General features: G+C 56.2%; 1 protein-coding gene across 2 annotated transcripts in view; it reads left to right on the top strand.

Annotated features, from left to right (window-relative positions):
• The first annotated feature begins 1,913 nt into the window (after positions 1-1,913).
• The window catches only part of NGEF (neuronal guanine nucleotide exchange factor), a 66,838-nt gene continuing 52,259 nt past the window's right edge, over positions 1,914-16,492 (top strand). The window contains exons 1-2 of one of the 2 annotated variants that reach the window (XM_031968172.1): positions 1,914-2,297; positions 3,726-3,871. In XM_031968172.1, coding sequence (XP_031824032.1) covers positions 2,191-2,297; positions 3,726-3,871 — 253 coding nt within the window. In that variant the 5' untranslated portion in view covers positions 1,914-2,190. The remainder of the gene's footprint in view (positions 2,298-3,725; positions 3,872-16,492) is intronic. The other variant, XM_031968173.1, reaches the window with a different exon arrangement.

Genomic DNA, 16,492 nt, shown 5'->3' with positions numbered 1-16,492 from the left:
TTTGCCACGTGTAATCAGCCATTTTTTCCCTCTCACTTTTCTTCCTAACAGAAGACAGACAAACCAGTGTCTCTTCCCTTTCCTCCACAGCATCTTCCACACGTTTGGGGGGCCCCCACCCCATCCTTAAGGGGCCTGAAGGATGGGCTCCCCTCCACAGAAGGCACTGCTGGAGAACCATCTGGAGAGAGGTGGGAACCCCCCCCCCCCATTATTCTGTGCCTTTTAGTAGAGAGCAGTTGAGAGCCCAAGGACACTCTTACCCCTTCACCAACATTTCCTTTTAACTTAACGAGGAAGGCCCTGCTAAGAAAAGGGGACCATCTTCCTCCTCCCTGAATGACAACTGACGAGGCCGGGACCTTCAGAGGGGGGAGAGCAGAGACTGTTGGATCTAGAATCAGGAATCAATCCAGCTCTGAAGCCAGCATGCTGTGACTGTGGGTAGGGATTTAACCTCCCTGGGTTCCAATGTCCGCAAAAATAAGGAGCGTGGATAGAGCGCCTCAGAGTCCCTTCCTTCTCTCCACCGCAAGGGGTATACGTGGGTCTCTCAGGAGCCCAACAGGGCGTTCCAGGAGGGGAGTCTCTTGTGCCCTCTGGAGTCAGAGCTGAACGGAGTTTCAGGAGCCATGGGAGGGTTAGGAGCCACCTGCTCCACGTCCCCCAGGGGGTGTGAGCTGGAGCAGAGGCAAGACCAGTGTTTGTGACTCCTCCAGAATCCCTCCCTTCCGGCTGTTTCCAGAAGGGAAGGATAAAGTAACTCCCTCGAGCTGGAGGTGCAGGGGGAGGGGGTTGGGTTAGTGAGATGGTTCTGTTAAACTGCCCTCCCCTTTCAAGGGACATTGGGGACATTTTCCTGTTCTTCCTAGAGAAGTGAGGGACCTGAAGGAGACTTCTTCCTGCCCCACTTTGGAATCTGATCCACATTCCCCTCGTGGGGCACTTGGGACCAGGCAGCCCCAGCCCCTCCTGCCCGTCTCCTGCAGGAAGGGAGCGGGCATCCAGTGTGACCCAAAGGGCCCTGGCTTTGGAGACTGAGAACCTGGCTTCAGATTCTGCCCCGGAGACTGGCGACTGTGGCCAGGTCTCTTCCCCTCTCGGGTCGATTTCTTCTCCTAAAATGAGGGGTCAGAGCCCAATCCCACTGCGAACCTGAGGAACTGGCTGGGAAAGGGGCTTCCCTTGGAGCCTCGGTTTCCTAATTTGTAAAATTAAGGTGTTGGACTAGAAGACCTTGAGTCCTTCATTGGTGAAGCTAGCTAGGGAAAAGTTTGCTGAGCTGGGTCAGAGCAATCTCAGGCAGGACCTCATGAAAAAAAGCAGCATTTTCAACTAGGCTGGGTGAGCGAGGGTCCTCAGAACTGGACCTCCTATTTGACACCTGTGTAAGCTGGGGAGGGGGCAGCTGTGACCTGCCAGAGATTACAAAGGGGAAGTGGCAAAGCCAGGATTCAGATCCTGGTCATCAAGCTCAAGGGCTCCCTCGAGCTCGCCCAGCCCATCTAGCCTGAGGGGCAGGAAGGGAGACCCTGGCCCAGTCACCCGGCTAAGTGGGAGAGGAACCAAGTGTCACCTGCCAAAGCCAACCCGGTCTTCGTGCGGGGACATCTGTGCTCCCTTGCGGCAGCGCGGTCCTGCTGACCTTCCAGCTGGGGAGTCAGCCCCAGCCCCAGCCCCAGCCCCAGCCCCAGCCCAGGGCTCTGCGCTGCCCTGCCCAGCCCCGAGGCCCTGCTTTGCTGTCCAGCCCAATCCGCCCAGCCCCGCGCTGCCCTGTCCTGCCCTGCGCTGCCCTGCTCTGCGCCGTCCAGCCCAATCTGCCCAGCCCCGCGCCGCCCTGCCCAGCCCAGCCCCGCGCTACGCCGCGCTCCCTCCTCTCGGGGCGCTCCTGCTGCTGCTGTGGGCGCCGCGTCGCAGCCGCTGTGACCGCCGCCTCCCGCCTCCCGCCTCTCCTGTTACCGTGGCAACCCCCAGGAGCCTTCCAGGCAGCAGCAGCAGCAGCAGCAGCTTTGGAGCAGGGGCAGCGGCGGCGGCGGCGGCGGCGGCGGCAGCAGCGGCAGCTCGGGGTCCAGCCCGCGCCCCGCACAGCCCTCCTGGAGCCAGCCCGAGAGCTGCGCTCGCCCGCCCGCCCTCCCTAGCTCCCCGGCTCCCTCCAGCCCGCGCCCGCCCGCCCGCCGGCCCGGGACCCTCATGGAGCTGCTGGCTGCCGCCTTCAGCGCTGCCTGCGCCGTGGACCATGAGGGCTCTTCCTCGGAGAGCGACCCCCGGGACTCGGCGGGGGGGCACCTGGCCAGCAGGTGAGAGGACCCGGCTCCCGGGCCGCACTCCCCTCTCCTCCCCTGCCCGCCCACCCCGTCGGGGCGCCGCTGCCCACGTCCGCCAGAGCCCGCCCGCCGCCTCCCAGAGCTCGGGCTGCCCCCCCCTGCTCGGGGCTCCTCCTTTCGCCCCCCCCCCCGTCACCCGTGCCCGCGCCCCTCTGCTCCCGCTTCAGCCTTAAGTGCTGTCCCCGTAGCTCTCTGCCCATCTCCCGTCCGTGCGCCCCCGCGCCCCCTCCCTTGATTCCTTCTCCCGTCCGTGCGCCCCCGCGCCCCTCTCCTCCCGGAGCCCCTCTCCCCTCTCCTCTCCAGGCGCCTCCTCCCCCCCCCCCCCTCTTGCTTTCTCTCCCCTCTCCTCGCGGCTGTCCCCCTTCTATCCCGGTGCTCCTTCCCCCCTCTCCCCCCCCCCCCCCTCCCCCCCCGCAGCCCGAGTCTTCAGGAGGGCATGCGGCGTTCCCTCCCTCCCGCCGGGCTCGGGCTCCAGCCTCCCTTCCCACGTCCCGCCTTCCGGCTCGGGCCCCGGCCGGGGAGCTGCGCGCGGTCTGGGGACTCCGGCCCCTCGGGACAGGCGAGCAGAGCGGCCGCGGCCGGGGCCCCCTCCCACCCCCGCCCGGAGGCCTCGTCCCTCCGCCCCGCTCCCTCGGAGAAGTGACTTGGTGCGTCTCCCGCCCGTGGGAAGTGGAGGCGGAGGGCAGGACCGGCCGGGAGCGGCTCCCGGTTCTCCCGCCTCGCCTCGCCTCGCCTCGCTCCCAGGCCGACCTGAGTCACTCCTCCCCACCCTTTCACCTCCGAAGCAGCCCCAGCGCCATCCGCTTCCTCCGCCCTCCCCCCGGGGACAGACCCTCCGCACAGCCCTCTCCCTTCCCCGCCTCACCGAGCGGCTCTCACCTCCTCGCGTCCCCTCCGGCTCCGGCCCGGCCCGCAGTCTCCCCACGGGACTATGTCAGGGGGAGGGGGGGGGGCCGGGGGCAGAGGTGACAGCAGGTGAATGGGCTCCCCTTCCATCCCCCCCCGCCCACCCCCACGCGCGCCGCCTCGTCGGGGAGGGTGGCTTAAGTCCGGGGTGCAAAAAACTCTCGGAGGGGCCCACGAAGGGAGGGCCCCACGAAGGGAGGGGCCGAGTTTCCAAACCTGGTTCGCGAGCAGTGAAAAGCCGAAGGTTTGGGACCGGGCCATGTGGGGTTGGCCGGATGAATCACCGTCTATGGCCCTAGTAAATATTCCTCTCCTGGATTCGGAGCTCCTGGCCCGGGGGGAGGGCGGGGGGGCGGGCTTAAAAGTCGGTAACATTCCGCCCTGCCAGATGAGCAGCCCCCTCCCCCCCCGGACTTGCCACTGTGTCCATTCCCCGCTGTTTAAGGAAAGGTCTCTGGTTGCGTCAAAGTCTCTGTGTCTCCGTCTCCTCCTCAGCGACTCGCCGTCCACCCCCGGCACCGTGGCCACGCCGGAGGAGTACCCCGCGCTGGCCGCCGACAGCCCGACCACCCTCACCGAGGCCCTGAAGATGATCCACCCCATCCCCGCCGATTCCTGGAAGATTTTCATCGAACAGATAGGTACTTGGGTGGGGAAAGTTGGCGCGGTATTGGCTGCCGGGCAGGCCCCGGGGATTGTGGGAGCGGCCGGAGGACTTTGGCACGGGGCAGATAACCCTGGCCTGGGGCTGCCGGGGAGTGACTCCGAGGTGCCGTCTCCTGGCCGCTCCGCCCGAGGGGGCGGGGGATCGTGGGGGAGAATCCGGCCGGATTGCAGGACGAGCTCAGGGCCGCGGGGGCTGCCGGGGGGCTGCGGGGAGGCGGCCGTCGCCCAGTGGCTGGAGGTCCCCCCGGGGCCGGGATCCGTGCGCAGCAAGGTCTCCGGAGTCCTCTGGGACTCCCCGGGCGCAGCGCTGGGATAGCCCCGGCCCTTCGGTGGGGAAGCCTCCGGTGTAGACACGTGCATGTGCTTTCAGCCTGAAGCAGATGCTCCTTCCTTGCGGTGCTGCGTCTGCCAGGCCGGCCCAAAGTTCCCCTCTCCCTAGCAACTGTAACTAAGTGCGCTGAGTTTGCGAACCGCCCCCTCCGGGCCCTGGCGCTGGGCCCCTCCGGGCCGAGGCCCCGGGGGCTTGGGGTGGGGGCTGGGCAGGGTCGGGGTCGGTCCCCAGGCGGGCTGGGAGGAGGCCGTCCTCTGGGAGGGGCAGGGGAGGGGAGCGGAGGCAGCTGAGCTGGAAGAAAGGAGAGCTGTTAGGGATGGAAAGTTGGAGCTGAGAGAGGAGGGTGTGTGTGAGGAGCTTGGCTGGGGCTGCGGCCCTCCCCCCTCCCCCAGGCCCTGCTGGGGAGGTGTGCCTGCCCACGGAAGCAGCCCCTGCCGCTTCCCCCGTGGGGCATGAACGGGGGCTTGGCGCTGGACTCGGGGGACCTGGGCCCGATCTTGCCTCAGTTTCCCCCTCTGCCAAAGCAAAGGGCCGGGCTCGGGGAAATCCCTCCCGGCTTTAGGTCTGTGAGGCTGTGAAAGTTGTCAGGTCTGCTGAATGCAGGGAAAGGGGGGGAGGGGCTGGGGATTGCCCCAGGAACCGCCTCCCATCCCTTCTGCTCCCGTATCATGATATTTCAGGCAGAAAGTCCCGGCCCATGACTTAGCATAAATGGCCCCGAGGGCTGCCTTTATGAGCACCTACTATGTGCCGCGCCAAGCTGTTCCCGCTCTGGAGGAGCTCGGCCTCCCCCGGACTTTTAGCTATTGAGGTGAATGAATGACGCTAAGGGACTGCTCTGACCCCTGACCCGGCTTAGTTCCAGTGCAAGCTGCAGATTCCCAGGAGCGCCCCGACTGTGGCCGCCCCTTCCCAGGACAGGCCCCTCAGGCTGCGGCCTCTCCTCCCCAGGACGGCCCACCCATCCCCAGGCTGCCAGGCCGCTCCCCAGGACAGGCCCCCGGGCTGGGGCCGTCCCCTGAGCAGCTGGCTGGGTGACTGGGTGGCTGGGAGCACAGTGAGGGGAGACAGTCCCTGGCAGGGGAAGAGCTCCGCTCGGAGGGAGTCCCAGCTGGGAGCGTCACTCCCTGGGGGGCTTTGGACAAACCCTCCGTTTCTCGGAGCCTTCCTTTCCTCGTCCTCCATGAGGCAGCGGGGACATGAGCCCCGAGTCTCCCAGAGCCAGACCCTCAACCCTCGGCCAGACACATCGGAATCTAAATCTGTTAAAATTTAAATGGAGCCAGAAGCAGCCAGACTCTCCGGACTCTCCTGTCTCCCTCCCCAGAAACAGTGGCTGAGGTGAGCCATTTCCTATGACACAAGTCTTCCCCTGGAGGACGATTCCCTTCAGGCACAAGCTTTCTGCTCTAGGCACCCATTTTACAGATGAGAATGCTAATTACCTCCCCCTGCCATGTCTGTCCCAGCCCCTCTGTAGCTCACAGAGGGTGGAATTATGGGTCGTTGCCTGAGTCTTGAGGGTGGAATCCCCTCGGTCTAGGTGAGAAAGGGCACGGTGGGGAAGCAGCGGTGGTTCCCAGGCCTGTAGGCCCGGTGGGCAGGGGAGGAAGGTTGGAGCGGCTTCCTGAAGAAAGTAAGGAGGCGTCTGAAAGCCCCCAGCCCGCAGGTCCCTTCCCTGGTTTTGGCTGAAACGGCGTTGGGAACCCAGGGTTCCAATTCTGGCGCTGTCACGGAAGCCATGTGGCTTAAAAGTCCCTTCCCTTGTTTTCTTTCTGGGCCTCAGTTTCTCTATCTGTACAGTGAGTGATTTTGACTAGAATATCTCCAAGGTACTGCTAATAACTAGTATTTATATAATGGGCAATGGCCCAGAGGAAAAGCCAGGAAGACCGAGTTCAATCCAGCCTGAGATGTCTCCCAGCAAAGATTTGTGATCCACTTTGTGATCCAGCAGACTTGGAAGGTAGTGACTATAATAATGCCCACTTTACAGATGGGCAAACTGAGGCACAAAGAGATGGGTGATTTGTCTAGGGCCATCTACACTAAGTGTCTGTAGTTGGACTTGTTGTGAAGGTCAAGTGGCCTAGCCGTGAAGCGGTTAGCACAGCGTCTGCCACAAGCAGATGCCACAAACTGGAGCTGTGATTTCGAGTGTGATTGTGACTTTGGGAAGGTACCTTTGCCACCCTGGGCCGGTATTGTTTTTCTGTAAAATGGGTAGATTGCACAAGGTGGCCTTCGACGTCCCCTTCCAGAGGCGGCTTAGGGATGGCCTGGAGTATCCTGGCGGGGGGACGCTTGTCTCGGGGCGATCTGGTTCCGTCCCAGCTCGGCTCCTTACGGCCGGGAGATCCCAACGGTCTCAGGCTGCCCTTTCCAACTCTAAAATGCAAGTGGGGGCCAGTCTTCACTAGCAGAGAGAGCTTCTTCACTGGATTCTCCCACGGGGTGGAAATGGCAGGTGTGGACAAGCTGCCACGCTGACCGAGGTGGGCCCGGGTGGGGTACCCCGCAGCTTCTGAGAGGGAGGGCTTCCCTGGCCCTTCTCCCAGGGTGCCGAGGGCAGGGAGTGATCGAGAGCGCCCCTCCACAGCCCGACAGAGGAAGGAACTTTGCCCACTGGGTTTGGTCGGGCCGGGGCTGGAGGAAGGAGAGGCTGATGGATGCTCTCGGGCCACTCCTGTGCCCTTGGGGAGGCCCCTGGGAGCCAGAAATCCCCCCACATCTTTCCTCCCCCGGGAACTTCCAGGAGGGTGTGGACAGATGTGCTTCAGACATGGGACTGGCTGCGGCTGCTGGGACTCCAAGGCTGAGGGGAGCCGAGGCTGCCCCCAAGAGTCCCCGAGACCGGGGGGCCTGGACACGGCCTCTGGCTTTGGGGTGTGGGGGGCACCGCCCTGCTGCAGGGGTGATGGGAGTCCCACGGACACAGACACAGACGTGCTCCCCCAGACACACAGACCTAGACAGGCAGACACACTCCCACAGACACAAACCCTCTCCTGGGGGCCCAACTCTGCTTTGGAGTCTGAGGCTCTGGGTTCAGATCTCCCCTTGCACCCGACTCCCTGTCACTCCACAGGTTTGGGCTCCAATCCCCTCCCCTGTAAGATGGGACCACCTGGCGGGCGGTTCTGGGTCTCTGACCCTCCGGAAAGGGCACAGGCCCCGACGCTGCGGGACCGGGACTCCAGTCTTGCCTCTGCTGCTTCAGACCTTTGTCGTGCCCCCAGCCCGGTCACTTACTGAGAGAATACGCCATCCATGGCTGCCAATGCTGAGCCGGGGGTCCGCAGCTCCTCCGCTTGTCCCGCCCCGTCCCTGTCCCTTCTCATTATCTGATAAATAATAACAGACCCTGGGGTGCGTGAGGCGTGGCCTTTGGGAACTCTGAAACCAATGGCATTATTTGCCAGGAAACCAGAAATTGTGCTTTTTCTAAGGAAAAAGGTGAAATCTTTGGAAATAAATGAGTTTTCCAATTTTTTAATATATGAGTATTCCAGACAGGGAGTACAGGAAGTGTGACTCTGGAATCAGGACGCCATGTGACCTGGGGAGGGCTGCACATCACTTCTTTGGCCTCAGTTTCCCCCTTTGTAAAATGGGGAGGTTGCACTAGATGGCCCCGAGGTCCAGATCAGGAAACTCCTGACCCCCTGCGCCCCTTTCTGCAAATGGCCGCCTTCCCTGTCAAGGCTCTGAGCATCCAGACACATTTTCCTCCTTTAGCTGCTCGCATTTCAAGAACGCCAGGGAGATAAATATAGATCATTCTTGTTAAGGGCGGGGCTTCGGATGAGAGGGGGAGGGAGGGAGGAAGGGAGGGAGAGAGAGAGAGAGAAAGAGAGAGAGAGAGAGAGAGAGAGAGAGAGAAAGAGGGAAGGAGGGAGGAAGGAAAGGAGAGAGAGAAAGAGAAACACAGAGACAGAGAAAGAAGGAAGGAGAAAGAAACAGATAGAGGGAGGAAAAGAGAGAGAGAAAGAAAGACAGAGAGAGAGGGAAGGAGGGAGAGAGATAGAGAGAAAGAAGGAAGGAAAAAGAAACAGAAAGGGAGGAAAGGAGGGAGAGAAACAGGAGAGAGAGACAGAGAGAGAAAGGGAAGGAGGGAGGAAGGAAGACAGGGACAGAGAGGGGAGGAGGGGGAGAGAGACAGAGAGCAGGGGGAGACAAAGAGAGCCCAAGAAAGATGGGAGAAGTGGGAGAAAGAAAGAGCTGGAAGGAGGGAAAAGGGAAAAAGGGAAAGGGAAAAGAGAAGGGGGAGGAGAGAGAGGTTGAACTTGCAGAAGGGACGCCTGATAACCTGTTTCTAAAGAACTAAATGGCTTTTGAGAAAACATTTTATTGACGATGCTTTTGGAGTCTCTTAAATCCCCAATATTCCCTCTTCCCCCCCCTCCCCCGTTCCCCTCCCCATCCTGTGCCCCGTCGGTTTGAGGGTGCAGCCTTCATTGCTCATCTCTCACCTTTTCTCTGCTGAGATCCCGTCATGGCTGGTAGTGCAATGGCTAGCTCCCTGGCTTCCATTCAGGAAGACCCGAGTTCTGACCCCTTATTTTGTAAGAGCCCGAGCAAGTCATTTAATCTTATATTCTCATCTGTAAAATGGGGCCACCTGACTAGTTGTGAGGATCAGATCTTTATACATCTATTTAAAACTTTAAGTCCCAGAGAACTGGGAATTATTCTAGTGATTCTTGATTGTTGATGTGGCAACATTAAGGAGAGCCTGTGAGGGGGATGGAGCAAATATAATTGTCCCCATTTTTCAGGGAAGGAAACTGAGGCTCCAGGAGGGACAGCTAGTAAGAGCAAGAGCTGGGCTTCCAGGCAGGGGCCCCTGCTTTTCCTTCTCGAAGACCATTTGGCTTATTTTCTAGGTGGCCCGGACAGTGGGAGCGGGGCCCAGTCTCCCGGACTCCGTGTTCCACTGCCCAGAGCGAAGCTCGGTTTGCGTGTTTTACAACGTTTTTTTTACAGCGTTTATTAGAACCGTCAAACTTCTCCATATTAAGTCGGGAGCTGGTGCTCGGTCAAGGGAGAGCATCGTTCTGGCGTCGGCTCCCTGAGAAGGAGGGCCTCGGAGGCTTGCAGGCTGGTCTCCGGCCCAGAGGCCCTGGCTCTCCAGATCCGACCTCTGCCCCGTGGCCGAGTTCCTTCCCTTCTCCAGGAAGGAGGCTCTGGGATCCCTCTCTGGTCTTCCTTGCATCACCAGAATTTTTCTAGAGATCTGCAAATACCCGGCTCTGCGAGGTCCCTCGTTTTATACGGAGAGAGGGAGGAGAAAGCAGAGAAAGGTAACCTGGCTTTCCGGGACTTCCCGAGGAGCTCGTCTTCAAGGCAGACCCACTTTTGGAGGAGAATTTAACGGGAGAGAACACGGCCCAGTTCCCCATTTTCTACCTTAGTCTGGATTTTGAGGCAACTTTAAGATAATTTTTTGTGGATCCAGAGAGTAGCTTCTAGATTGACTTAAACACACACACAGCTGCAATTTAGGAATCGGGCCCTGGGGTGCAGAGCCCAGGGGAAAAGTGTCAGCCCTCAGCAGCTGATAGTCCAAGGGGGAAACAGCCCCGGGGCAGGGGAACATGCACGAATTTGTTCGAGGACTATTTCTTTCTGAACTCAGAAATAAGAGGAGGGATCGATAAGAATGATGGTGTCGGGCGGGCGCTCCTCCGCCTCAGAGGCCTTTTGCTGCTCTGTGCACCCCAGGGCTCAGCCCAACGACTGGGCACTCGATGAGGGTTTGGCTGAGTCGGGCACAAGAGCCGCTTCTGTGACCCCAGACCTGTGGTCGTGTCAGCCCTCCTGGCAGAACGGAGGCGGCCGGCCGGGCCGAGGTCCCGCTCAGCCTTAGGGCTCAGTTCACTCCGTCTCCCTGAGCCAAATTCAGGTTCTCCTCCTATGAAATGGGGCTGAATGACTTCGGAACGCTCCTGCTCTAACCAAAGACCTCTGGCCTCTGTCTGAGTGTGGCCTGGTCAGCTTCAGGGCCATGAACCTGGGGGTAGTCCAGCAGCGTGAGCTGGAAGGACTGGACTCGCTGACCACTGAGGGGCCTTCCAGCTCCAGAGCTGGGGCTGAGTGACCCTGTCGAGTCACCTTCACCCTTCTGGGCCAGGAAACAGCCTCGGTGGCCTGGGGACCTGGGGGCCTCCAATTTAAGGCAGGGGAGGAGCCTGGGAGGCCAATGGCCTCCTACAGTTTCAGGCCCAGAAGCTCAAGGTCCTGCCGGCACTGAGTGGAAAGGCTGGGATCTTGACTCCAAAGCAGGGCATGAAAGGGCTTTCTGGTGCTGGGTGGAGGGAGGGTTACAATCAAAATAAGAAAGGCTTCATTTCTCTAGGAACACCCGCCAGACATGATTTCCTACTTTTGGGCGGCCCTCCTGCCAGCTCCCAGGCTTGTCGGGGGACCTCCCTCAGAACCAGAACGGCCCAATATGGCCCAGTGTGGCCCCTTCTGCCAGCCACCCTCGTAACCAGTCCCAGCTAGGCAGTTGGCCAGGACCTGGATTCAAATTCTGGGCCTCCCACTTGTCAGCTGGGTGATGGGGCAATTCAAGGCCTCCCTCTCCCGCCTGGCCTCGGCAGCCCCCGATACAGGTGAGGGGACCCTTCTCAGCAGGGGGGCCAGTGGGAGCCCAGCCCGGAGGTGGGGAAGGGCCGATTCTCCTTCAGAGAGTGTCCCGGGCAGCGCCCTCAGCAAAAACCCAGACTCTGTGGGTCAGATACAACTTCAGCCACCAGGGAAGCGGGAAATCTCTCAGTTTCCCCCTGTTGGCTATTTCTTTAATAGCGAAGGCCTTGGCAATACTGTGGCCTGGCAGGGCCCAGTCGGGCCAACAGGGAGGTGCCGCCTCCTGGCTCCCAGGCTGGAGACGTGGGCTCTCCTCCTAGCTGGGCTATGTGGTCACACCCTTTGCAGACCATCGCCTCTCAATTCCTCTTCTGTAAGTCTATAAAAAGTGGGACCAGGCAGCCTCTGAGGTGCTTTCCAGGCCTAAACTTAGACAAAGTGAGTTAAATAAGTGAACTTGAATTGGGATTTCTTTGCTCTGTTTACATCGAAAGGTGTGGGGACGCCTTCTCATTCAGGGATTCTTAATTTGGGTTCCCAGAAGAGTCTTTGGGGATATGATTTTATTTTTATTTCATTTCTAAAAATAGTATTTTATTTTTTCCAATTATGTGTAAAGGCAATTTTAAAGATTCATTTTTTAAATGAGAATTTGTTTTTTATTTTGTTTTTTAAATATTTTATTTTTTCCAATTATGTATAAAGGCAATTTTAACATTCATTTTTAAGATGAGAATTTGTTTTTTATTTTGTTTTTTTAAGTAGTATTTTATTTTTTCCAATTACATGTAAAGACAATTTTTTAAATTCATTTTAAAAATGAGAACTTGTTTTTTATTTATTTATTTTTTTAACAGTATTTTCTTTTTTCCAATGCTATGGAAAGGCAATTTTTTTAACATTAATTTTTAAGATGAAAATGTGCTTTTTAAATAGTATTTTATTTTTTCTGATTACATGTAAATGCAATTTTTAACATTCATTTTTAAAATGAGAATTTTTTTTTAAATTATTTTGATAACTACAATTAAGAATTTCAGTGGGTAATAACACAGGACTTAGCGTAAGGAAGACCTGAGTTCAAATTCTGCCTCAGACCCTAGTAGTGTGAACTTGGACAAGTCACTTAACCTATTTGCCTATTTCCTCATCTGTCAAATAGCACCCACTTTATCAGATCATTGTGAGGATCAAACATGCCAAGAGTGTTTTATAACCCTTAAAGAGCTCTATAAATTATTATTATTTCAAAATAATTTGTTTCCTTTGTAATCGCATGGTCTGAGAAGGAGCCCTGGGCCTTCCCCAGATTGCCAAAGAGCTCTCACAGAGAAAGTGTTCCCCACTTCAGAAGGTCCGGGATCCTTGAGAACGAGACTGACAGAGTGTCTCAGGGTGGTTGGAGGTGCCTCATGATCCGGATCTTTACCCAGCACAGGAATCAGGGAGAGAAAACCTTCAGCCAATAAATGATCGGCGTGGGGAGGCGAGGAAGGATGTCTTCACTAGGAGCCCCTCTAAACCCTCCCCACCAGTGAAAACATCATCAGCCTAACTAGGGTTAGCTTGCGCTCACTTGCAGTTACACTGGATATAAATGAACTGTCACTGGTATTTGAAGGGAGAGAATGCCCTTTGTCATTTTATTAACAAGCGTTTATTAAGACTTTATTATGGTAGGGGGGGCATCTGAGAGGCCCAGTGCATAGAATGCTGGGTCGGCATCGGGAAGATCCAAGTTCGAATCCGACCTCAGACACTAGCTGTGTGAACCTGGGCAAGTCACTTCACTTTGCCTCAGTTTCCTCATCTGTCAAAGGAGCTGGAGAAGGAAATGGCAAAGAAAACCCCAAAAGGGGTCACAGAGTCAGACCTGACTGACACATGGCTGCAAATGTGGTAGGCCCTGGGCTTGTTCAGGGTGTAAAAACAGATGTCAAGGGCCTTCCCTTCTAGCAGGGGAAGCACAGGGACCCTAGATAAATAAATCTGAAAGGTTTGTAAAGCTAGAGGTGGGGGAGAAGAGACACTAGTGACTAGAGGAGCCAGGAAAGACTCAGTTCCAGAAGGAATTGGGAACAGCTTGGACAAAGGTGTGGAGGTGGGATATTGAGCGCTGTATGGGAGGGACCCAGTTTGGCTGAATCAAAAAGCATGAAGAGTAACCATGAGCACATTCTCTAAGTCTTGGTTTCCTCTGTGGCCGAGGAGACTAAAGTTCCTTCTGCCCCCGGGGCCTGCGATCTGATTTCAGATTTTCATCTGTCTATATTATGCTTTGGAGCAGATGATCTGACCTCTGGCCTCCCGGAATAAATGGACGCACTGTGCTTCCGACAGGAAGGCCGAAAAGCTGGCTCTTTTGGCAGTTCAGCGTTCCCCTGGTGCCGGGCTTGTTTATGCTGCTCTTTCTCGCGGCCCATCCCTCTTTTCCACTGTTGGTGAGGAAATTGGCCGGAGCGGCCCCTGCCTAAGTCATCACAAAATCTGAATTAGTGACGCTGGGATGAATGAGCCTCTATTCTGCCTGGGATCGGTTTTCTGGAGCTTAAAAGCCAGCCCCACTTCTTGTTCCTGGAATTCGACTAATCCTGATTTCTTGCGCCAGGGGGAAGGCAGTTGGGGATGGGAGATTTATTTCTAGTTCCCATTTCTCACTCACTGGAAGGCTTACGATAGCTTCATGAAACGGCTAATGCGAGTACCCATTTTAGACATGAGCAATTGAGGCTCAAAGGGCAAGAAAAATATTTCTCTTTCTCCACTTAATCCAGTGAGTTTTTATCCTCTTCATCATGTCCTTATGTGTGAAGATCGGGTTAGCCCCTGGGATGCTTTAGAATCAGCCGGAGTCAGGATAAGCAAAAGCCCTTGGTCTTTAGGGGGAGAAGTGAAAGGGTTGGACGCAGGACCTCCACGACCTCCCTTTTCCTCGTCCACCGCCAAAGTGACCCTGGCTAGTCTTATTCCACCCCCTAATCCTTCCCACAATTCTCTGGCTACACCAAAAAATCGAGCCAGCACAGAATAGTGGGAAGGGCCATTTTCCAAGCATAAGCTAATAGAGCATTGTCCAATTCGTAGTTGGCCTTAAGCGCTTGGTTGTCCGACCCCAGTGCATCGACTCAGAGTTTCAGTCCTTTACACTGATGTGTACAGCGCCCTCACTATCCCTAAGCTTCCTTTCCTCACCCAGTAAACATTTGTTAAGTATCCGCTGAATGTAAATCTAGAACCCTGCAGACTCCTGGAAGTGATAAGTCCAAATCAGCCAAGAGTTTGACTTAATCGTCGATATCCTGAAAACAAAATGGCTGAAGACTGTTCAGTGTCCCATTAGGACATGGGTAGCCGATCATCAGCACAGCCCTCTGGGACAGACCTTCCAGCCTGACAAGTCGGGTCCAGAATTAAACAAAGGAGGAGCCTGGGCGAGGCTGCCTTTAGGAGGCTACAAAGCTCCCAAGCTTCTCTGTCCCAGACCCCTCTTTTCCCCCTAGAATTGGGACATGGGGCATAGCTGTTTCTGAGGAATGAAACATGAGGATGGAAAGAGAGGGCAACAGAGAGACAAAGGAGGAGCATAATTAATATGTAGCCTATAGCCAGGGACCCGAATAAAGGAATAAAAATAGGAGGAATGTAGGAATGAACAATGGGTAGGTAGGTATATATTTAACAACCAGCTCCCTAATTAGGGGAGGGGGACATGTACACACAATCTACTTTAAAATTTAATCTACATTATCTCCATCATTTTCTTAAGTCAGACAATTAGCAGAATAATCAAGAGGAAAACGCAAGTCCTGACTTGAAACCTTTGCTGATTTCTAAGATGTAAATATTAATACTGAAAATTTAATAACTGGCTCTCCGGATCGGTCCCTACTGCCTCAAGCATACTCTTAAATGAACAAGGGCATGGGCTTGGCTCTTTTTGGGAGTGAGTGACATCCTGCAGAGTTCATTTGATAAGGAATTGAGAAAGACCCTTAGAACCTTGGACAGATCCCTAGTGCTTCTCTTATGGGAGGCCATGGATGAGCATTGCCCAGGATGGGCCGGCGGGGCTGGGTTGCAACCTGTATTAGCGGAGGGACTAACCACCCCAGTACAGACTAGAGATCCATTGGTGTCCATGCCAGGGATGGGGAATACAGAAACAAAAGTGAAAACGACACCTGCCCTCAAGGAGATTCCATTCAATTGATTGAAACAACATGTCATTGTGTTCAATCATTTCAATTTTGTCCAATTCTTTATGCCCCTGTTGGGGGTTTTCTTGGCAGGAATATTGGAGTGGTTTTCCATTTCTTTCTTCAGCTCATTTGACAGATGAGGAAACTGAGGCAAACAGAGTGAAGTGACTTGCCCAGGGTCACACAGCTGCAAAGTGTCTGAGGCAGGATTTGAACTCGGGATGGTGAGTTTTCCTGACTCCAGATCCAGTCTCTATCCACTGTATCACCTTGCTGCCCTGACATATGTCAATAAATAATCAAGGACAACGTGATTTCAGGCTGAGATGAGGGGGAAGCACAAATCAGGTCAGGATTGTAGGAGTCAGCCCAAGAGATGACTCATAAAGGAAACTCATGCTTTGGAGAGGTAGGTGAGGGGCGAGGGCCTTTCTGGCGGGAACCACAGCCCGTACAGTGGCACAGAAACTGGACACAGGCCACTGTGGGTAAGAGGGAAGCCTGGCTCTTCTGGACCTGATATTTCAGGGGCCGTGCTAGAACGGGGTCTCCTTTCTAACCCACCCGGCCAGCAGACATGGGGTGTCCTTCACCCCTTGGCAAGCGGGCTCAGAGCCGATGGCTTGGCTGGGAGGCGGGAGCTCATTTTTGCTGCTTCCAGACAAAGTGATGGGAATGAATGACCTTGAATTGGGCTTTCTCTCACAAACTGTGTCCTGTTTGCATTAAGTACAAAGCTGGCGGGCGCCTTCTCGTTCGGGGCTTCTTAAGCTGGGCCCATGAAGGTCTTTGGGGCTGTGGTTTTGTTTTTATTTTTGATGGGTGTGGGGGGGAAAGACATGGACTGAATCCCCCACCGCCATCACCATGCCCGCGAGCCCCAGCTCTGGACCTCAGTTTCCTCGTTTGGCAGATGGGACTGAGGAGCCTCCCCTGCCCCTTCTAGCTCTCAGTCCCGCACCTTGGGGTTTCCAGGAATCAGACTGCAGCAGAAATGCATCATGGGGATTTCTGGGTTACTAAAAATGGAAGCTGGCGAGTTGGCATCTGGGGGGAGACTCGTTCCGCACGTGGTGGCTCGGCCCATCTGGTTGGATTTCCAGCCGTCGCGGGTTCTTGGCTGAGCCATTGGCCACAGCTTGCCTAGGTCCGAACCCTCGCTGCTGTGTGGCAGGTCGGAGGGGCTCCAGGCGTTCTGGGCTATCCAGGAAAGGGGTGGGGGGTTTTGTTTGCTGTGTTCCTGGGAGGAGGAGGCTGAGGGGGGAGGTCTTCATGGTCTCGGTAGATTTTTGTGTGCATCCCAGATCCCACAGGGGCCATGGCTGTTCCTCTCAGCTGGGCAGACCCCAGAGCCTTCTCCCAGGGAGCTGACAAGGGCCCGGCAGGGATCCCCAGCCACGAGGCCGTAATGAGTAGTTTCAGGCTGAGATCCAGAACACAGGCGCAGCTTGTGCCGGAGCGACGATGCGTGTGCA

The sequence above is a fragment of the Sarcophilus harrisii genome, chromosome 4 (assembly GCF_902635505.1).
Source record: "Sarcophilus harrisii chromosome 4, mSarHar1.11, whole genome shotgun sequence".
Lineage (NCBI taxonomy): Eukaryota > Metazoa > Chordata > Mammalia > Dasyuromorphia > Dasyuridae > Sarcophilus > Sarcophilus harrisii.
This window is presented reverse-complemented; position numbering and strand designations above follow the sequence as displayed.